The following is a 23,549-nucleotide window of genomic DNA, read 5'->3' as shown; positions in this document are numbered from 1 at the left end:
TGTGAGCACCCCTGCTCTAGGGTTTGATCGAACCCAGGTTAAGAACCAGTACTGTATAGCCTGTTTACCAGTGTTCAAAGCAGTAGCAGTGAAAGTATTAACATGATATAGAATAGAAAATAATTTTATTGTCAATAATTTTATTGTCAATACACACATGTACAGTATATGTCCAGGATTTAGCATTGGAAAAAGACTTGGTAGATTTTGACAATCACCGGTGTCCAAATTCCATATAATCTTAGCTAAACAAAAACAACTACCAAACATAGCTGTGGGCCGGGGACGAAAGTGTAGTCAGCGTTAGGGGCGGTGGTAAAGAGGGTTTCATTTGCTTCGAACTACTAAGCCTCTCAAAACGAACAGTTTTTAGAAGCAGCCAGAAAGTAGCCTACAGAAAATGTCTTACAGCAAAATCAATGCAAAATTCCAAACACAGAATCATCATTACATGTTATGTAGACCAAAACGTTTTAAAACAGAAAAACATATCTTATGACCAACCCTTTAAATGAACTTCCTTAAAGAGGTTTAAATTCAAGGTTTAAATTTGTTGTTACAGTTTGCAACAATCGGTAAAGAGCAATCTGTATATGCAGAACATAGCCATGGCGTTCCACAGGGATCCACGCCTGGACCAATACTGTTCAGTCCTTACATGTTATCTTTAGGCCATTGGCCACCAAAGATTTGGATCCCAAGGCCCCTCCCTGATCCCGGCCATGAACTAAAAGGCAAGATCTAACCCCGAATTGTATTTCTACAATGTGCCGTGAGTCGTTGTAAAAATCGAGCACCTTGGTCACGTTTTGGAAACTCCTGCCTGTGCAGCTCTTCATCAAAGTTGAGTGTGTGACGTGATAATTCTGGGAACAACCCCAACTCTATTTAGCTTGTTAGCTTCCTGTCACAAGCATACAGTGGTAAAGAGAGTGCAGTGTTTTTGCAGCTGGAACTAATCGATGCAATATAGTTTCAACAATCCACAGAGCCATGCACAGCTTAAGGTTTTTTTTTCCAAAGATGCACGTCACACAAAGCAGGTTTGTAGGACAAGAAGGTGTAGTGTAAGCCAGCACTTTGACACAGGAGTATTATCCGAGTTTCACTGACTGAAATTAAAACTGAAACCAATAAAATGCAACTAAATGCGTTATTGGAGTGCAGAGTTTATTAGTTTCCATTCAAAAGTCAAAACATGTGCCGAGTACGGAGGTTAAGTGTATGTTACCAGGTCTGTTGGTCACTTTCTGGGAAGGCGATGATTATGCATTTATTTTTCGTAATATTTTTGGGATCTACCAATAAAGTCCCAAAGATATACTGGTTGATCCTGATGAACGGATTGGAGACACCTGCCTCTTTCATGAAGTATTCTTGTTAATTTCTACACAACTTCATTCATCAATGAAACACAATGGAATTAATTATAAATCCAAACTGTAGGTGTGTAATCAAGAACTGGATGACTGTTAACTTGTTCACTTACTAAAATAGAAATTATACTCCTTTGCTACGAGCACCGCACACATTCTGTATTTAAATGTAATTCATAATTAGAGCTGAACATTTTCAAGACAGAGATAGAGGTAACTGTTCATAGATTTAATTCATATATTATTTACAGTTACACTATGACTAGTAAATAATATTTTTCTCTAAATTTTGTTAACTTGAAACAATCCTGTTTAATATGGTTATTAGAAATGGTCATCCTGATTTATTTAAAAAATCCCTATCCAAATAGGACAACAATATATGCAGTCGTAACAACAAATATGGTTGTTGAGCCTATGGTGATAGTTACTGTGTCATATTCTAGGAGGGGCTCCTCTCCCGCGGCCTCGACCAGGACCGGATATCGGTTGCCGTCCTCGTGGGGCTCGGGTTATTGGCTCACGGGGAGCAGGTTTAGATGACGCAAGGGTCACATCTTTCTGCAGGTGAACGTCTTTTCCAGCTGTACCTGGTTTTGTTTTGGTCGGCTTTACATTGGAAGACTTTTCTGTTTAACGAAGCAAAGAAGGCGGTACTTTGATTAAAAAGCTAAAACTAATGCACCATCAATAATACCTAACATCAATAATCCATTCACACTTATTTCTAATAACCATTGATCATTAAATCCAGTGTTTACTGACCAGGCTCTGGTGGTGGAGGAGGAGGTGCCAGAGAACTGTTTGGTAGCAGATCCTCCAAATCTTTCATGACCTGGTTGGTGCTGTCTGTGTTGTTCCTTCGATTCTTCTCTTCATCGCGAGCCTGGTCAGAATGGTGATCGCCAGAAAAGAAGTGTGAATGATTTAAGAAATCATATGAAGAGAGGATGTATAACTTTGCTGTGGTTGAAAGAGGCAACTGGACTCTTCTTGGTTGTGGAAGATGTTTCATTAAAAAAAAATACTTCTTTTAAATGTTACCCATAATCCCTCTCTAAGACAAGAATATATCATTTTGTGCATTCTAAATTCATAAACGCAAGCAAGTAGCGGCTAACAATGCAGTTTTTATTTACACAATAGAGCACCCTTGAAACGTCCAAAAACCTCAAACATTTACATTCTGTAAGTATATATGCAATGTAGTAACAGGCACATTCATAATATTAACAGTATTCATTTTAAGCATTGCCAGAAATTTTACCAGTCAAGGAGCCATTTTGACCCGTTTCACAAAATAAAGAAAACAATGAGAGCCACAAAACTCTTTTGAAATTTAAAATTAAATAACACTGCATACAAAGTTTTTTTTTTGCTTTGTGCAATGTATAAATAAACCAGGGGTTTCAGACACGCGGCCCGCACCTTAATATGAAAATGTAATGTTAGTGCGGCCCGTGAGTTTTATATAAATGCCGCTTAACAGCATCACACTTGCCAACCCTCCCAATTTTTCCGGGAGACTCCCGAATTTCAGAGTAACTATTCTCTCGAATGTCTGCTGATTTTCACCCAAACAACAATAATAAGGGCGTGCTATGATGGCACTGCCTTTAACGCCCTCGACAACCTGTACAAACAGCTTGCCAGCCCAGTCACATGTTGTATGCGGCTTCTGCAGACACACATAAGTGACTGCAAGGCATACTTGTTCAACAGCCATACAGGTCACACTGAGGGTGCCCGTTTAAACAACTTTAACACTCTTACTAATATGTGCCACACTGTGAACCCACACCAAACAAGAATGACAAACACATTTCGGGAGAACATCCGCACCGTAACACAACATAAGCACAACAGAACAAATAACCAGAATCCCATGTATCCCTAACTCTTCCGGGCTACATTATACACCCCCGCTACCACCAAACCCCCCCCAACCCTCTCCGTGCGTCGGTTGAGGTGGGCGGGGTTTGGTGGTAGAGGGCTTAGTGCATTTGCCTCACAATACGAAGGTCCTGAGTAGTCCTGAGTTCAATCCCGGGCTCAGGATCTTTCTGTGTGGAGTTTGCATGTTCTCCCCGTGACTGCGTGGGTTCCCTCCGGGTATTCCGGCTTCCTCCCACCTCCAAAGACATGTGTAACATGTACGTTAGCTAGTATAGTAGACGTTCTCAATATTTGGGCTAATCAGAAGTCTAGATTACGACTCGGAGAGAGTAGGACAGACACAATTAAATGCTTTAAATTATACTGGTGTTATTTAAATATGTACAGTGCAACAAATAGTGGACATACATTGACATACATTGATAGGAATGGCCATTCAAAACAAAATAAAAAAACAGCAAGGGTTCAGGTAATTCATAACAGGTAGTATCAAAAGTTCTTAAAGGTCATATGAGACTGATCGCAGTCCATATGCGCATTCAGAGTTCATACAGCCACACGGTTTGGGGTTGTGGGTATGGCAGTTTGTAGTGAGAGTTCAGTTTATGGGCAGGGTGTGTATGAGGTAGTGCAAAGGGCCGCAGAGCAATGAGGTGCGAGGCAAGGGGTTCGGCTATAAGGAGTTCAGGGGTTGAGAGGTGGAGATCCTTGGGCTCAGGCTCGAGGCCTATCTACAGCTCGCCATCCAAGACTTAGGGACCTGGCCTGCGTAAGCACAGGACCCGAAACCTGGGGACAGGTTGTTTGGCAACACTAAATGGTCCCTAGTGTGTGAATGTGAGTGTGAATGTTGTCTGTCTATCTGTGTTGGCCCTGTGATGAGGTGGCGACTTGTTCAGGGTGTACCCCGCCTTCCGCCCGAATGCAGCTGAGATAGGCTCCAGCGACCCCAGAAAGGGACAAGCGGTAGAAAATGGATGGATGGATGTGTTCAATGTAATCAGAGTCTGTAGTCTATTGCCCCCCCTCCCCCCAGCGATGAGGTGGAGATGTGATGGCGACAGGCCGAGTTACACTGAAGATAGAAATAGGAGGCGAAATGTGGTGTTCTTGTCCATGTCTACTTTGTCAGAGAAACTAGGAATGATTTTCCCCAAAAACAACATACTGATACACTCCAGACCCACCACTAACACCGTCCGACAAAAGCTGGTCCTCCCAATATGCATTACTGAAATTTCCATTTACCATCTGCATCTTCTTCTTCAGATCCAAGTTGGAGTTTTTGTAGGCCTCTGAAACCGAGTTCAAATAGTAGATGGCCAGTCTGAAGAGGAAAGTGTTAATGGTTTTCAGCAAAGATCAAGCCTTATTGCACAAAATAAATTAAATGTCCGTTTCTAATGCGTTGTTTCTATGTCTGTACTCACACCATGAGCAAAACAGCCGGTATGATGAGGCCTGGGTTGGCGACATAACTGAACAATGTCCCAATGAAGGCTGGCAGGTCCAGTTTGATGGTTTCAATGATGACATCAAACATCTTCGCCTTACCGCTACAAACAGCAACAGGAATATATCTGAATATCAACACTTGCTTAATCAGACGTGTGTCGTTACCTGAAGGGTCCGCAATCAAACGAGGGCGACAGGGTCATGATGGTGTAGACCACAGGCAACAAACTGAGGAAGAGGATGAGGAGGAGCAGACCCATGTAGAAGTTGTTGGACTTGGAGGCCTTAAAGACCCTCTCATGGGGGACGTTGGTGGCCATCACAGCCCAACACTGATAGTACATGGAGGTGAGCAGGCGCAGCACGTTGATCCCGACCAGACCAGGAGCATAAAACGCTCCCATCCTAAAGGATTTCATCTTTCACTTACTTTGATATCTTCTCCGTGACAAATCATCAAATAAGCAGGGAAATGTACTACAGTGGAACCCGTTTATGTTGACGCTATAGGACATCAGCAGCGGATGTACTTGTGACTTTGGACAGAGACATAGGCAAAATGGTGGATGATAAAGGTTGTTTACATAATTTTTCTCCATTTTGTACATATTTAAATTGAGATTCTTCCGTTTTCATATAACTTATACTCTTGTCCCAGCTGCTGTGGTAAATTTGTTTTATTTCGTTGGCTAACAAACTTAAAAAATCAAGTGTTTGTTAGTTACTGTGATAAGTTACTACCATGAGCTAATGCAACACAATGTTGTTCTTATCTGTACTGTACAGTTCAAATTTCATCAATCAATCAATCAATGTTTATTTATATAGCCCTAAATCACAAGTGTCTCAAAGGGCTGCACAAGCCACAACGACATCCTCGGTACAGAGCCCACATAAGGGCAAGGAAAAACTCACCCCAGTGGGATGTCGATGTGAATGACTATGAGAAACCTTGGAGAGGACCGCATATGTGGGTAACCCCCCCCTCTAGGGGAGACCGAATGCAATGGATATCGAGTGGGTCTGACATAATATTGTGAGAGTCCAGTCCATAGTGGATCCAACATAATAGTAAGAGTCCAGTCCATAGTGGGGCCAGCAGGACACCATCCCGAGCGGAGACGAGTCAGCAGCAAATTTGAATGACAATAAAAGGAAGTCTAAGTCTCTTAATGCATTTATTTTAAAGCTGACTTTGCACTGAGCAGGAAATCACTGCGTACATGTATAACTAGAAGGTAGTTGTTGTGGTTTCATGCTGCTCAGCGATTATGATGAAGTTAACAATACAACAACACATGTTGACTTATACAAACCCTTTCTCGTAGTAATAACCTCTTAGGCTCTCAAATGTTATGTTAACAAAAGCGGTTGACCATGTGTGTCAATTTAAACAGCCACTTTTTAGTAATATTAAGAACACGCTGGAACAAGACCTGATGAGTTTGTCGACATAAACAGGTTGTCAACATAAACGGCTCTCACTGTACTGGGAAACACACAATACAAATCATTTAAATTTGCAGAATCAGAAAAGTTCAAACCAGATCATTCCTTGATTGAAGACCAATCCCAGAACATTGCCACTGATGTCAAACTCTCCATATGAGGGCTAAAATGAACAAATACGCAGTTTTTAAATAGTTACAATAATGCTAGGACTTTGACATCAACATATGATAACATTACTAACTTAAATTGAATGCAAAGCTTCCAGTTTGATTAAGATGTAACTAAAAAAAAGCATTCGACTTCCTCCAATTCCAGGACTCCAAATAGTAAAGAACGCTTAAATATAAAATCCTGAATCCTTTCGGTTATCTGCACCACCCCCAAAATCGAATCACTAGTTTCTATCAATTTCGCACCTTTCCTGAAAGTTTCATCAAAATCCATCCATAACTTTTTATACATTCTACACAATCCAACTTGACCTTTTGAGGGACAAGTTAGAACACGCAGGATTGGAAGTGTTCTCTGCAGCTGGATTATAAACAACCTGACCAAGATTTGCGTTTCAAACATAGTGGTCTGCAGTCAAGGTGCACAGAAAATAGTCCTATCACTATTTCTCTTCATCCTATAAAGCTCCACCCACTATAATCTGCAGATATTCTAAGATTACTTTGCCATCCTATTATCAATAATTATCTGTGCAATTACACAACCTTAATAACAAACCATCATCACATAGTTATTTCCTCACATTTGTTATTCCATTTGTTGTTAAGCATGCACTCAAAATGGCTTAACAATGACGTCAACTGTTACTGAACTATTGAAATAGTCGCTGTCTAGTAACTAGATATTAGCTAAACTACCAGATTCTACCAGTTTAATGTACAGTACTTACAAATCCAGCCTCCAGGTCCCAGCACCAGCAATAGTTAAGAAAACGCACAATGACAGCTCGGGCAAAGTCACCTATCAAGATGGTCAGATAGGTGACCTGAATGTCTGACACCGTCAGCTTTACAAACTCCTGCAACACAAACATATAAAAGATTAATACTATCAATTAGACTCAATTCCTAAAATGCTTTCTTATGTTCAATTATAATTAGGATTGGGCAATATTTGAATTTGGACAATTTTAGTTCCAATTTCGGTTACGGTACTCGTTTCTATTCCGGTGTTTAACACGATATACTTTCCCAAAATGTTTTATTTTTGAAAACCTCATAAATAACATTTACACACATTATACACTGCTCCGATCAGGGTTCCCGGTTGACGATTACGATCCATGAGTGAAATTGCCAGATACCGACCAAATGTATTAACCATATTTTTATTTTTTTTATTTTATGGTGAGTGCTACTGACAATGTAACAATGTCAACACAATATTCAAACAAGTGCCTTATTTTATTTTACAACCTACAATTGTTTGATCAAAACAAAGTCAATAGTACACAATAACTAAACAAAATTACTCATTTATATACTTGTCTTTGCCCTCAAAGTCCGCCTGTGTCCCAGGAATTATTCCCCGAGTTTGTAAATATTAACAAAACAAAAAAAAATATGATTTGGGGAAAATATATATATCAATCTAATCACTCTAATAACAGTTATATACTGATACTACCCGTAGCATCAACACAGTCGATTTATGCATTTATCTGCCCAGGGACGAAATTTGAATATCAAAAGTCATGAGGACACAATTGGCTTGCGTGGTTTGAATAATTCAACGCATGTATTTTTCTTTAGTAAAACAATTCTAATACTACAAAACCCAAAACCAGTGAAGTTTGCAAGTTGTTTAAATTATAAATAAAAACAGAATACAATGATTTGCAAATCATTTTCAACCTATATTTAATTGAATACACTGCAAAGATAAGATACTTAACGTTCGAACTGAGAAACTGTTATTTTTTGCAAATATTAGCTCAATTGGAATTTGATGCCTGCAACATGTTTCAAAAAAGTTGGCACAAATGGCAAAAGAGACTGAGAAAGTTGAGGAATGCTCCTCAAACACCTATTTGGAACATCCCACAGGTGAACAGGCTAATTGGGAACAGGTGGGTGCCATGATTGGGTATAAAAGCAGCTTCCATTAAAATGCTCTGTCAATCACAAACAAGGATGGGGCGAGGGTCACCACTTTGTGAACAAATGCGTGAGTTGTCGAACAGTTTAAGAACAACACTTCTTAAAGAGCTATTGCAAATAATTTAGGGATTTTACCATCTGCGGTCCGTAATATCATCAAAAGGTTCAGAGAATCTGGAGAAATCACTGCACGTGAGCAGCAAGGCCATGACCTTGGATCCCTCAGGCGGTACTGCATCAAAAACCGACATCAGTGTGTAAAGGATATCACCACATCGGCTCAGGAACACGTCAGAAAACCATCCTCGAGCAAGAATGGGAAATAATTAAAAAATTGGTCTCAGTTCCCAAACGTTTACGGAGTGTTGTTAAAAGGAAAGGCCATGTAACACAGTGGTAAAAATGCCCCTGTGCCAACTTTTTTGTATTGTGTTGCTGCCATTAAATTCTAAGTTAATGATTATTTGCAAAAATAATTACGTTTCTCAGTTCGAGCATTAAATATCTTGTCTTTGCAGTGAATTCAATTGAATATAAGTGGAAAATGATTTGCAAATCATGGTATTCTGTTTTTATTTACTATTTACACAATGTGCCAACTTTACTGGTTTTGGGTTTTGTAATTTTACACATGCACAATGATCCCAAACAATAAGATATATCAACTATGATGTATTTTAGTAAAACATAATAAATATATGATTTTAATTGACACTGATTTAGAGGTTAGAATTTAACAATGTGTTGATTATTAAAAGTGCAGTTTGCATTGCACCAATCTAAGAGCTCCAATTTCCTGTAGATACATAAAGAAATACAATTATCGTATTAGATTGTGCAGATGTAGCGATATCCAATGAAGTAAAAGTCTGTCTTTACTATGCCAACAGCCGTCTCCCAGCAAGGTCCTCTAATGACATCGGCAGGGTTCATGGGGGGTGGGATTGCCTCTGTGTCATTGACCAGTCGAGAGAAGTTAGCGTAGTGTTCTTGCATGGCCAAGATGGAGGCGTTCTTGATTGACTGTTCATCATTCAGCTAAGACGTAAAGAGAAGTGAAGGTGACATCACTGGAAGAGATTCCTCCAACGTGGAACAAGAGTAAGATCACACACCTTGTTGTTGACCTCGTCAAAGAGGGCAAAAAGAAACGTGTAGAGGTTCCCTAGCAAGAGAGCGAAGATGCGTCCCAGCTGCCACTTGAGAGCGATCCGAGGATGGTAGTCCTCCAACTCCGCAATAGTCTCAAAGAGTGGAGGACAGAGAAGACCCAGCAGAGACATGATGATCTCCAACTGGATCAAGTGAATTAAAATCAGCATATCGTCACACATATTTTTTGCTTTCTATTTGACATTTACACTGCGATTGCTAAGCTGAAAAGATGTGGCCTACATGCAGTTCCAGCATTCCTTTGGAGGGTGAACATTAAATATAGTTACCATTCATTTAGTATTATAACAAGTACTGTTTCACAACATAACAAAACAGCAAAGGTAGGAGCATGATGCCATGGATGTGCACTTAGGACCATATTCTGCCAGGCTTTAGTCTGTCACTCTGCACCTTCACCCAAGATGCAAACTTTTTTGGAGCAAGCGTATATGTGTGAGTTCTCTGTCAAATCATGCCACGTATTCTCCAATCGACTTAAAGGCCTACTGAAACCCACTAACCCTAACATTGCAACACATGCCAATACGGCCGGGTTAGCTTACTAAAGTGCAAATTTAAATTTTGCGCCGAAATATCCTGCTGAAAACGTTTCGGTATGATGACATCAGCGCGTGACACAACAGATTGTAGAGGACATTTTGGGACAGCATGGTGGTTAGCTATTAAATCGTATGTTTTCATCGCAAAATTCCACAGTATTCTGGACATCTGTGTTGGTGAATCTTTTGCAATTTGTTCAAAGAACAATGGAGACAGCAAAGAAGAAAGCTGTAGGTGGGAAGCGGTGTATTGCGGGCAGCTGCAGCAACACAAACACAGCCGGTGTTTCATTGTTTACATTCCGGAAAGATGACAGTCAAGCTTTACCATTGGCCTGTGGAGAACTGTGACAACAGAGACTCTTACCAGGAGGACTTTGAGTTTGGATACGCAGACGCGATACCGTGAGTACGCAGCTGCGGCTTCCAAACATTTGATCGCTTGCCCGTACGTGCGTGCCGCTATGTGCATGTCACGTACGTAACTTTGGGGACTTTGGGGAAATATATGTGCTGTATGAACTTTGGGGGAGGTGAACGGTAATTTGGGCTGTGGGATTGAGTGTGTTGTGCAGGTGTTTGAGTTGTATTGGCAGGTTATATGGACGGGAGGGGGGAGGTGTTTGTTATGCGGGATTAATTTGTGGCATATTAAATATAAGCCTGGTTGTGTTGTGGCTAATAGAGTATATATATGTCTTGTGTTTATTTACTGTTTTAGTCATTCCCAGCTGAATATCAGGTCCCACCCACCTCTCACAGCATCTTCCCTATCTGAATCGCTCCCACTGCCCTCTAGTCCTTCACTCTCACTTTCCTCATCCACAAATCTTTCATCCTCGCTCAAATTAATGGGGAAATCGTCACTTTCTCGGTCCGAAATGCTCTCGCTGCTGGTGGCCATGATTGTAAACAATGTGCAGATGTGAGGAGCTCCACAACCGGTGACGTCACACGCATATCGTCTGCTACTTCCAGTACAGGCAAGGCTTTTTTATCAGCGACCAAAAGTTGCGAACTTTATCGTCAATGTTCTCTACTAAATCCTTTCAGCAAAAATATGGCAATATCGCAAAAATGATCAAGTATGACACATAGAATGGACCTGCTATCCCCGTTTAAATAAGAAAATCGCATGTCAGTAGGCCTTTAAGTACTTTTGTTCTTGCGTGCCTCTATAAGTCCGGAATAAGTCCAGCGGACCTGAAAGGTAAAACATTTATCATATTGCATTTGAAGTTCTAATGCAGTGTACATCAAACGTAATAAAATTATAAAAGAAACTACCGGAAAACTATTAAAAGAAGGGGGCCGCACCGTGTTTGAACATCCTGGTACTAATGGACATTTAATTTGGACCGTGATAGGATAGGACAGTATAGGGTAGACTGGGGAAATTGTATGTGGTTGCAGTGCAGATTCAAAAATTCCATAAAAAAGTATTTCACGTAGCGCATAAGTCAAGAAAGTGCCACCCTTCATTGTAGCATTGACAGATGTGAGTTATAACGATAAGCTACTTTTTGATTAGAAATGGCAACAGCGGAAGATTTTAGCTTGCTTGTGCATGTATGAGGCAGTCTGCTCCACAACAAGATAGGGAAAAATAATAATGAAAACTTATTTTCTTTGGAAGATGTTAACACTTTATGTTTTTGCTTAAGTATATGAAATAAGTAACTTATTGACTACAACTTTGGACTACAACTGAATATATATGGCGGACTCGCGCAAAGCTCTTCAGGTAAACCTCTGCCATATAAGGAGCTATGCACTGACATACCATCACTAAAGTCTCAAATTCTAAACACCTCGTTTACAGCAAGTTTGATTTTATTTGATCGTTTTTAATATTTTTCTTATTGTGGCACTTTGAGATTTATATCAATGAAAGGTGTGTAACCAAATCTATTCTCTATCCTCCGCAATGCTGCCGTGGTTTCAGTTAAACATTTGGGGATATGCAGGGATCTCAAATACACAAAAACAAGTACCAACACCAACAGGTAAGAAAAGTTGGTTTTGCTTATTAAGACCTCTTTGAGCGCAACCAGGAGAATAGGGCCCTAAATTAATTTATCCATGGTGACATCCAGTAGTACACACAAAATCATCATGTTGATATGCCGGTCTGCATTACTTTTGCACTTGTTATCAATTGTACACACAGTTCTAGTAGATCACCTGCAACACACCCACTAATAGGACACACTATTTTATACTTTGTACAGACTATTTAGTACTTCTAAATTCTATATCATATCATTAGCGTTTACATGATGGTTTGGGCTTTTGAATCAAATCGGATAGTTACATATATTTATTTTTTAACAATATTCGATCCAGTAAATACTCTATGACCTGTATCGAACTGATACCAACGTTCCCTCTAAGGTGCGCGCCTGTGCAATTGCGCACGGCTCAAGCGTCCTCTGCGCACGGTAAATCTATGCCACGCACAAAATCAAATAAAAAAATAAGCGCATAACAATTTTCGACACACAGACACGACAGAGAAAACAGTTTTTGTCATCATTGTTCAAATATTGTAACGTCTGTCGAGACGCTTTGAGGACATGAATTCCATCCATCACTTTACTGAGCAAAACTCTTTATTGTCGGCCATAAACACATCACCAAAACACTAGGAAAAAAGATGATATCAAGCAAAAGTGGTCATTTTCTGCAGTACAAACCAGACCAAAAGCAACTTTGTTATATCAACAGCAGCCGCTCGCTCTCTCTCACTTGCGCCAACACATGCACATATGGCACTTAGCCAGTGATGCGTTTACAGCCACACAAAAAGTCGGACAACTCCAACACCACACTTAAAGTGTCATTCCAAGTCGTTACACTATGATTTACCAATCAAATGTGTGCTTATTCTAGTGTCCTTTATTAGGAATATTAATTTATAAATATTAATCATGAAATGCTGTTAGTATATTAAATAAATACTAATAAAAATATATTTTTTACAAACAGGAAGTTGATGATCCCCTTGCTTACATCTCATTGTGCAACATGTGAATGTTTTAATGGGAACTAAATGCAATGTCTGTAAGGGGTACAAATGATTTCCAAAGCAGGACCTCCACCCAGACAAACAATACAAGTACACAGTCCATGAAAAACAATATTTTTTGTTATTGTCATTGTAAGTGGGCCTAAACACTTATATTAGAAAATAATCTCATGGAAATGACTGCTGTCATTTGATTATAATAATAAGAGAATGTTGTCTGTCTATCTGTGCTGGCCCTGCGATGAGGTGGGACTGGGGACTTGTTCAGGGTGTACCCCGCCTTCCGCCCGAATGCAGCTGAGATAGGCTCCAGCACCCCCCGTGACCCCGAAAGGTATAAAATGTCCTCACCTCATTTTTCTCATACCAGCTGAGATCCGTTCTGTTGGCAAACTCCTGAGAGCGCTTCACCACAAAGTAGATGAGGTATCCACTCCCTCCCAGACTGCAGGTGATGAGAACATTAGCCAGCACCCTGAGGAACCTCCGCAGATGAATGTTCTCATCCTTTTGGTTCTCCTGCTCATCCACAATGGACTCCTGTTCTTGTACAAGTTGGTGGAAAACAGACAAATCTGTCACAAACAACTCAGGTGGAACTGCAAAAAGAGAATATAGCTTTATTGTCTGTTTCTACAGTGAAAAACAGAAATGTGTCTTTGACATGGCTTTGTCACAAAATTAAAAACACATTCACACACACAGCAACAGATATTCAACCTATTTCATGTTGCTTCGAACAGTTATTGCAGAGGAGTTGAATGATTTCTTGTAAATGTTTTTCCGGGCCAGTGGGGTTCTATATCGTCCACCTGATGGCAGCAACATGAAGGAGTGATGCAGGGGGTGGGATTGCAGGGGATAGGAGGGGTTCCTTAGTTATGAGGATGGCCTTCTTTCCAAGTGAGCGCCTGTACAGTTCAGTGAGAGCAAGTTGAGTTGTTCTGGTTATTTTCCTGGCCTAGTTTATTATACGGGAAAGTTTTGTTTTGGTGGTGACAGTGAGGAAGTTAAACCAGGATGAGATGTTATGGATTCAAGTAGATTCAATGAGTTATCTGTAAAGTGTTAAAATGTCTTTGTTGATGTTAAAAGTCCTCAGTTTCCTGAGTAAATGTATGCGCTGGTGTGCCTTTTTGTAGACCGAGTCAGCCTGTTATGAGAAGGACATGCAGGTGTCAATCTCCGTTCCAAGATATTTAAAACTCTGCATCTGCTCCACAAGCTGATCTTGTATGCTTAGCGGTTGGAACAGGTGCTCTGGGGTTTTCCCTCTGGAGCTGCAGCTCCTTTGTTTTTGATGTATTCATCTCTAATGAGCTTTCGGCAAAAGTTTGAAACAAAGTGTGTATGTCCTGCTGATGTCATGGCTTGGGAGTTGGTCAGGTCAGGTCAGCCATTTCAATTGCATACTTTAAAAGGGTCATTCCTGCTTTGCTACAGGAGATACTGTTGGTGTAGACAGAGAAGGGAATGGGAGATAGAACAAGGCCCTGAGACAGTCCTGTTTTAAAACCATTGTGCTGGATTTAAAACCCCATCCACAGTGCCTTGTTTTGCTTTGTATGCAAACTAGAATGGATCAAGTTTGTCTGACAGACCACCTAACGGTAATGTCCACACTGCTCTTTCCATACACTTGCACAAGATTGAGGTCAGGGCCACTGGCCTGCAGTCCTTCAGCTCCTTAAGTAGTGTTTTTGGGGATTGGAATGATGGTGGATTCCGTGCACTGGTTGGGGACACTGCGGGCATCCAGGAGGTGCTGAAACTGCCTGGTTAGCACCCCACCTAGCTGGGAACATTCTTTGAGCACCCTGCCGCTGAGCCTGTCAGGGCCAGAGGCTTTGTGCGGGTTTAATCTGTGCAGAATGGAGGTTACAAGCTGCTAATCAATAGTGAGAGCTTGGAGAGGGAACGGGGGGTAAAAATGGGTCCAGTTTGCTGGTGTGCTGCTGTTTGTTTGCTTGTTTGTCACCCGAGTCGCCTGAGGATGACCCTCAGAAGTGCTAGACTCGCTATTGGGAGGCTTTGAAGTTCACCAAATGAGTTGCCAAGTTGATGCTGATACCGCTCTGTCATCAGCGCTGGGCACCGTAGCCAGAGGTGTTCGGCAGATTCTTGTTCCTCACCGCAGAGGCGACATCGATCGTCTTCACACTTTCCCGTCAGATGAAGCCACCTTCGGAGAGCAGGGTGGTGACCGGATCGGAATCGGAGGAGGTCGGTGAGGTCTTTCTTCGACAACGAGGACTCTTCTTGAGGGTTGGGTTTGTGGGATGTTTGGGAGATGAGACGGGGATGGTTGGAGGGGGGAGGTAGGCATTGCCTGCGGAAGATTGCATGGCGAGTTGATCGATCAAGTTGGTTGTGATCTTGGGGGAGGGAGGAGCCGAGCTCGGCTTGTTCATCGGTGAACTTGTTGCCTGATAGGTTGCAATGGCCTGGGACCCAGATGAGTAGCATCCGTTTTGAAGATGGGATAGCCGATAGGGAGGATTGGATTGATATTATGGAGGGGTCTGTGGTGTTGGGGTTGCTGACAGCTTAGACCAGGGACTTGCAGTCGCTGATTATGGAAACTGAGGACCAGTTGTCATACTGATGCATCCAAGATATGTTTTTTCAGATTTAAATAAATGATAAATGATAAATGGGTTGTACTTGTATAGCGCTTTTCTACCTTCAAGGTACTCAAAGCGCTTTGACACTACTTCCACATTTACCCATTCACACACACATTCACACACTGATGGAGGGAGCTGCCATGCAAGGCGCTAACCAGCACCCATCAGGAGCAAGGGTGAAGTGTCTTGCTCAGGACACAACGGACATGACGAGGTTGGTACTAGGTGGGGATTGAACCAGGGACCCTCGGGTCGCGCACGGCCACTCTTCCACTGCGCCACGCCGTGGAAGAGTGGCGCAGTGGAAGAAATGGTGAAATGAGCTGCTAAAGGTCCCAGTGGCAGCATGCCAAGAGTGGAGGATGTAATCTTCACAAAGAACTATCACACCTGCTCCTCCATTCTGGGTGCCATTCAGCGTAGAGCCATCAGTGAAGATTTGAAGGTCGGTAAGACCGTCCGAAGCTATGGTCTTCTCTGCTGCCGCAAGTTGTTGAGATGGGGATGAAGATTTGAGGATGGGAGTAAAAATTGCAGTGGGAGGAACTGGCAGGGGCCACGGCATATCAGTGGTACAGGTGTACAGGTTCCGTTGGGCCCGTCAGTAGGTTGAGTTGCGATAAAACAGGGGTAGTAGGGTTTCAACAGATTTTTGATGAAATTGTCGTCTGTCGTCATCTGTTGGAAGGTGCGCCCAATCATCAGCTTTGCAAAGAGAGATGTTCTGTAAGCGAGTAGAGAGACGTGGGAGAGGGGCTTTGTGGAGGATAGCGTCCTTTGGGGTGGAGCGGACTGTGCTGCTGTTGTTGAAGCGGGTCAAAAAAACCTTGTACAAAAGCATTTTTCTTTTGGACTAAACATGCTTTCATGTCCTTGGTAATTCACTTTATTTGAAAGGATGGTTACAAGTTTAGTGGGAGTAACTGTTTCTTCACAGAATAATGCAACTATGTCTCTCTTATTGAAAGAGCAACCTTGAATTTGTATTCTTATGTTATATTCCATGCATGTATTGGTTGCTCTGGTTACCTTGAAGCTGGTGGTGATGGAGGCATACTTGTTGTCCGCAGTCTCAGAGTTCCCAATGAGATAATCCCAGCTGGTGAACATCTTCCAGCCAAAGGTGAACTCTCCATCTTCGCCGTCTCCGCCGCCAAGGTCTGCATTCTTGGCCATCCTGAACCAGCAAGCAGATGACAGGACAGGATTGCGTGTGTTAAAGTCATTTAGAACATGCATATAAGATTACACTGGATCACATCTCATGTTCACAATTACACAACTCATCATGTCTGAAAAGGAGGGGGAAGAAGTAAAGTTTATTTAATTCTACACTTCTACATATCAAAACAATTACAAATGTGTTCAACGCACACAACCCATATGAGTAACGGACGTCAGGCCCATGGGTGAGACCCTGAAATGAGGCAGAAAAAAATGCGCCCCCAACCAGACCCTCTCCTAAATACTGAATGCACACGTCTCAGTGCTTTCCGTCGAGGACGTGGAAGACATCTACCTATTTGGTACCATGATCGCAGGGCATCTGCTGATTGGGCTGGGCATTGCCCTGGTTTATCGTCAAATTAGGAAGACGATGGCAGCCACTCAAGGAGCCCAAAGGCTGTTTGTCACAATGGAAGGCTTGGGTGGAGCTGAGGGATCACAGACTGTGGCGATTTCTGAACTAAATCGTAAGTTGGATCACATTATGGAGAGGCATATTGAAATGCAAAAATTGGATACGAGAGCCGGCATGGACGATTAGAACAGACAAGCCATAGAAATGTCTGCTCGCCTGGAAAAACAACAATCCTAATCTACGATTTGACTCCCTCGAATGGCCTTGACGCTGCAAAACAGAAGAAGGCTGTTCTGAAAACATCCCCCGAGGACACCTCAGTGATGGACGCTCCGACCTCCCTCCCTCCTCAACAACACCTGGGAGTTGAACTTTGCTTGCATTGCGGCTCCAGGCCTATAGACACAACATCACTACACCCTGGACAATGGGCATATGATTTTATGTAACATGTATAATTATGTGTGTTATGGCTATACGTTTTTTTTCCTTGGCCTCAGTGTGTACCCCCTCCCAGGAGTCCAGCCTTTGATTTTGCACTGCCTGGATTTATACAATATTTTCACATTTAAAGTGTGATCTTTTTCAAGGATTTTAATGACATTCACGTGTTAGTAAAACTTTGTGTGCCATTATTTTCACACAACCAAAAATGTGTCATGGCTAGGGTTGCAAAGGGGTGGAAAGTTTCCGGTAAATTTCCGGAAACTTTCCGGAAATGTACCACGGGAAGTTAAGCTCGGGAAGTTTGGAAATATTGACAATTTTTTGATTATTCAAAGTTGGACACTGTCCATGTGAATTAATGTGAATATATGGGAATTAAGCAATTACACCTCTACTAAACTTAAATACCATATATCAAATATATTTACCCCAGTAATATCATCAACACTTACCTGACTGGATGAAGTCCTTGGGCTCAAATACTAGTGTGGCCTCAATAGCCCTGCTGTAGTGTGTAGCATGCTGGGAATTATCTGTACATGTGATGGAGGAATGCACAGTGAAGGGTTGAAATTCTACTGAATTTGCATTAAATCAGGTTGTTTTAGCTAATAATCATGCTGCAAGATCTAGCATGTTGCATTCAATGTTTATTCCCATTAAATTCCCATTAATTCCCGTTAATTCCCATGGAAAGTTTCCAACTTTGAATATTCCCGGAATTTTGTAACCCTAGTCATGGCAGAGTCTGCCTTATTAGTAATGAGCTCGCCTTGATTCATGACTTAAGCTCTTTTCTCTCCTTTACGTTGGATGGCCTTGTCCTGGATGGACGGCAAAATTTGAATAAGAGAAACGTGTGCAATTTCAAGCACTTAATAAAAAATGGGGGCCCTAAAACATCATCTCTTTTTTAGAGTTAGGTTTTTTGTGGCCCCTAAAGGGGATTCTAGTTGTGTCCTACCACATGACACATACGGTTACTACTAAACAAACACAATAAATGCAATAAAAGAAAGAAATTAATAAATCACAAATACCTTTAATTTAATAATGTCACTAAAACTATAGGATGTGTCTCCCGTGGTGGTTGTGGCCCTAAAAAAAACCTAGTGTTTTGCCAAGATGTTCAAAAAGGTTCATTATGTCTTCTTAGTCATATACTTTTTCAAATTTTCTTGTAATCAGACCATATTTGCATAGCACGTATAACAAAATCAAGGGCCTTCCAGCTGCAAAGTTAGAAGGGCAGACAATTATTAATCAAGGCAGAAATATCTTAAATAGCATGAGAATATGAGCATAAGAAGAATTGGCCAATGAGTATGTATGAGATCCATACAGGACTTGTAACAAACATTAAAGGGGAACATTATCACCATACCTATGTAAGCGTCAATATATACCTTGATGTTGCAGAAAAAAGACCATATATTTTTTTAACCGATTTCCGAATTCTAAATGGGTGAATTTTGGCGAATTAAACGCCTTTCTAATATTCGCTCTCGGAGCGATGACGTCACAACGTGGCGTCACATCGGGAAGCAATCCGCCATTTTCTCAAACACCGAGTCAAATCAGCTCTGTTATTTTCCGTTTTTTCGACTGTTTTCCGTACCTTGGAGACATCATGCCTCGTCGGTGTGTTGTCGGAGGGTGTCACAACACGAACAGGGACGGATTCAAGTTGCACCAGTGGCCCAAAGATGCGAAAGTGGCAAGAAATTGGACGTTTGTTCCGCACACTTTACCGACGAAAGCTATGCTACGACAGAGATGGCAAGAATGTGTGGATATCCTGCGACACTCAAAGCAGATGCATTTCCAATGATAAAGTCAAAGAAATCTGCCGCCAGACCCCCATTGAATCTGCCGGAGTGTGTGAGCAATTCAGGGACAAAGGACCTCGGTAGCACGGCAAGCAATGGCGGCAGTTTGTTCCCACAGATGAGCGAGCTAAACCCCCTATCGACCCTAGCTTCCCTGGCCTGCTGACATCAACTCCAAAACTGGACAGATCAGGTTTCAGGAAAAAAGCGTGGATGAGGGTATGTCTACAGAATATATTAATTGATGAAAATTGGGCTGTCTGCACTCTCAAAGTGCATGTTGTTGCCAAATGTATTTCATATGCTGTAAACCTAGTTCATAGTTGTTAGTTTCCTTTAATGCCAAACAAACACATACCAATCGTTGGTTGGAAGGCGATCGCCGAATTCGTCCTCCCTTTCTCCCTTGTCGCTGGCTGTCGTGTCGTTTTCGTCGGTTTCGCTTGCATACGGTTCAAACCGATATGGCTCAATAGCTTCAGTTTCTTCTTCAATTTCGTTTTCGCTACCTGCCTCCACACTACAACCATCTGTTTCAATACATTCGTAATCTGTTGAATCGCTTAAACCGCTGAAATCCGAGTCTGAATCCGAGCTAATGTCGCTATAGCTTGCTGTTCTTTCCGCCATGTTTGTTTATGTTGGCTTCACTATGTAACGTCACAGGAAAATGGACGGGTGTTTATAACGATGGTTAAAATCAGGCACTTTGAAGCTTTTTTTAGGGATATTGCGTGATGGGTAAAATTTTGAAAAAAACTTCGAAAAATATAATAAGCCACTGGGAACTGATTTTTAATGGTTTTAACCATTCTGAAATTGTGATAATGTTCCCCTTTAACAAACTCATTTGTTATTGACACTTACAAAGATATATTATCCCACCCACAATGATTTGTAGCTCTTTGATTGGCTCATTGACACACTGGTGTCAGGCTTGTCCCTGACAGTTTGGCTATGTTTTAGTTTTTCCTCTGCGTTTGTCTTTTGTTTCCTGTCTTTAGTTCCTGTCAGCACTCTTATTTTGGTTATTTCCTGATTGTCTCCCTGAGTGCTTTTTCCCCTCAGCTGTGGCTGATTGGCACCGGGCCACACCTGGTGTCAATCAGCCAGCTGCTATTTGAACCTGCCTTCTTATCCAGTCTGTGCTGGATTATTGTCATTTCTACTTGTCGATGTCAGTGTAGCTGGATGCGGTAGCGGTAAACTATATTCTGTAGCTGTTTGTAGCTTGCTGTCTTTTTGTTCCTCGTCTTCCAGTTCCTGTTTCCCTGGCATCCTGTTTCCTGTTCCTAGTTCCTGGTTTGTGTTTTTTCTTTATATTTTTGGACATTAAATAATGTTTTCCCGCTCAATGCCTATCGTCATCTCTGCATCTTGGGGTTCGTCACCAACAAAACCTGGCAACTGGTGTGCCATGAAAGATCCTCAACATTATTCCAATTTCATGCTCATGACTCACGTGCGGATTACGACCATCAGGCTGTAGCCAAACGTTCCGACCCCAACCATGAGGTACGCCAGAGGGAGCCGGAACTTGAGCAAGCCGATGGTCCTCTGGCTGTTGTAAAATCCGTAAAACAGAACGGAATACTTGCAATATCCCTGAGAAAAGAAATAATGAAATTTATCTTTCATTCTAAATAAAACTATTTTACTGGGAACAACATCATCTCTTTAACTTAAAGTCTCCCTCTCCTGGTGGGATGTAATAATGCTCACTGTAAATGACAACCGTTAACACGCTATTTTGCGAAGATTATCATTTTTCCTGTTATTTTGAAAGTTGTATTACTGGATATACTTTTATTTTGATAAGGAACTCACGGTTGAAAATGAAAACAGAAATGCTTCTTCCATGGCAAAAGAGAAGGAGACGCTATTGTAAAGATTTACAGTTAAGTATTAAAATGCTAAATAGAAACTAGCAGAGAGTTCAAAGAATTCTAGCGTCAGTTGACCATTCGGTCCAGACCTTAATTTCAATTGAGCCACAACACTCACATCTAATTGCTATTGTATTAACCTCTAGATATTAAGATGTAATCTTTCTGCATTTATTCTCTTGAGTGAAAAAAATATGCATTAGCTTCTTTTGTCATAAAATAGTCTTTTTTAATGCAATGGCCAATTTGCAATAGGCAGAGGCGGCTGTAATCCACAAAATATAAATATTTTCATACATCGTCTTCTCTAGTGTTTTAATGAGAGAAACAAGACATTTGAAGAACAAAAGTATGTGTAATGTATTTTCATATTCAAGTTAGTGATGTTACAATCAGGGTTTTATGCAGGGTTATTTTACGATACCAAGCATCCATGACTGAGATCGTCTGATACGATCACATTTATTAACTGTAAATGCGTTAATGTATTTATACAGTGCTTGTGACAATGTAATAATATCAACTACCGGTAGTATTTTTTTTCTTTTATTACATGCAATTATTTTAATTAAAATGAAGTTAATAGTACACAATAACTAAACAAAAACTACTTTATCTACTATTTTAAATCCCTTGGTTTTTGCCCTCAAAGTCCACCTTTGTCCACAGAATTATTCCCCGAGTTTGTAAACATTAATAAAAATAAAAAAACACAAAAAATAAATAAATAAAAAATAATCGGTCTAAAATCGTTCATATAATACTGATACAACCCTTGGTATCGACACTACTAATACATGGAAGGAGCCGCCCTAACCTTATGTGTACACCTGGTCGCGACACAGCAACATACATAATTATGTTATCTTCTGTAACTATTATTAATGTACTCGTTAATATCTGCTTACTTTCTGCTGAAATGCGCTTCCATTTACACTTCTTAAACTTTACCAAGCATGTTGTTTCAAGATATCTTAGTGGCTACACTGAAAAAAATACTGTAAAAACTATTGAAAACAATTATTATTTTGTTATTTTGTAATAATAAAAGAAATCACATGTGTTAACATGAACAGCCCTATTTTTTTTAATTACTTGAGTTGTAGAGCATCAGATTGAGAGGCCACAGTGATATGCTACAAAATGTGTTACTTTAACAGTCTTATTATAGGTCCTTCCTAATGGTAAAAAGAGTTACCATATACTTAATCTATCATCATCAACAATTAATATTAGTTATAATCATAATAACATTCATAAACAACTCACATTAAAGTCCAAGAGGACTGAGTAGTCCTGAGCGGTCGCCTGCTCTGCTCTTGGCACAGTCTTCCTGGGAATGGATCCATAGGGGAGCCCCATTAGAACCTGCCATGTAAGCAATAAAAAGAAAAACTGAAAGTTATGTCTTTACATGAACATACTTGTAAACCAGCGGTTCTGAAACTTTTTTCACCAAGTACCACCTAAGAAAAAACGTTAAGTACCAACATAATGACCAACATTAAAATACAGTAGTGTAGTAGGCTTAAGTATTCATTAAAAACAAGGCATCGGTTTTATTTAAAAAGTATATTTATCATTTTTTTGGGAACAGTAACTGTACAAAACATTTGAACAGTAACACTGTTTTTGAATATAGGAAAATAAACACCGTACTTTAATCAAGTGATATTATTTGGTATAGCACTAGATCGGGGGTCAGCATGCAGTCTTTTAGTTCCGCACTAGTGGCTCTCGATTGAAAATGGAAAAAGATGGGGGAAAAATATTTTTTTTGTTTTGGTATGTTTTTTGTTTGAGGACAAACATGACACAACCTTTCCAAATTGTTAGAAAGCCCACTGTTTGATATGTTCTTGTGTATGCTTCACTGATGAGAGTAGTTGGTGAACATCGTTTTGTCCTACTAATTTCGGCGGTTCTTGAACTCACCATAGTGTGGACTGTGATGCAATAGTTTGTTTACATGTAAAATCTTCCACTCCTTCTTTGTCTCATTTTGTCCACCAAAAGTTTTATACTGTGCGTGAATGCACAAAGGTACGCTTTGTTGATGTTATTGACGTGTGTGGAGTGCTAATCAGGCATATTTGGTCAGTGCATGACTGCAAGCTAATCAATGCTAACATGCTGTTTAGGCTA

General features: G+C 40.8%; 1 protein-coding gene across 1 annotated transcript in view; it reads right to left on the bottom strand.

Moving 5' to 3' along the window:
• Positions 1-1,811: 1,811 nt before the first annotated feature.
• Positions 1,812-23,549, bottom strand: part of tmc2a (transmembrane channel-like 2a) — a 39,604-nt gene continuing 17,866 nt past the window's right edge. Inside the window, exons 8-20 of the mRNA XM_061980955.2 lie at positions 22,674-22,772; positions 20,981-21,123; positions 16,690-16,837; positions 13,385-13,573; positions 9,406-9,585; positions 9,170-9,328; positions 7,081-7,209; positions 6,272-6,339; positions 4,893-5,132; positions 4,703-4,828; positions 4,521-4,599; positions 2,142-2,262; positions 1,812-2,005 (exon numbers count right to left, since the gene is read on the bottom strand). Coding sequence (XP_061836939.2) covers positions 1,812-2,005; positions 2,142-2,262; positions 4,521-4,599; positions 4,703-4,828; positions 4,893-5,132; positions 6,272-6,339; positions 7,081-7,209; positions 9,170-9,328; positions 9,406-9,585; positions 13,385-13,573; positions 16,690-16,837; positions 20,981-21,123; positions 22,674-22,772 — 1,875 coding nt within the window. The remainder of the gene's footprint in view (positions 2,006-2,141; positions 2,263-4,520; positions 4,600-4,702; positions 4,829-4,892; positions 5,133-6,271; positions 6,340-7,080; positions 7,210-9,169; positions 9,329-9,405; positions 9,586-13,384; positions 13,574-16,689; positions 16,838-20,980; positions 21,124-22,673; positions 22,773-23,549) is intronic.

This window comes from Nerophis lumbriciformis, linkage group LG20 (assembly GCF_033978685.3).
Source record: "Nerophis lumbriciformis linkage group LG20, RoL_Nlum_v2.1, whole genome shotgun sequence".
NCBI lineage: Eukaryota > Metazoa > Chordata > Actinopteri > Syngnathiformes > Syngnathidae > Nerophis > Nerophis lumbriciformis.
This window is presented reverse-complemented; position numbering and strand designations above follow the sequence as displayed.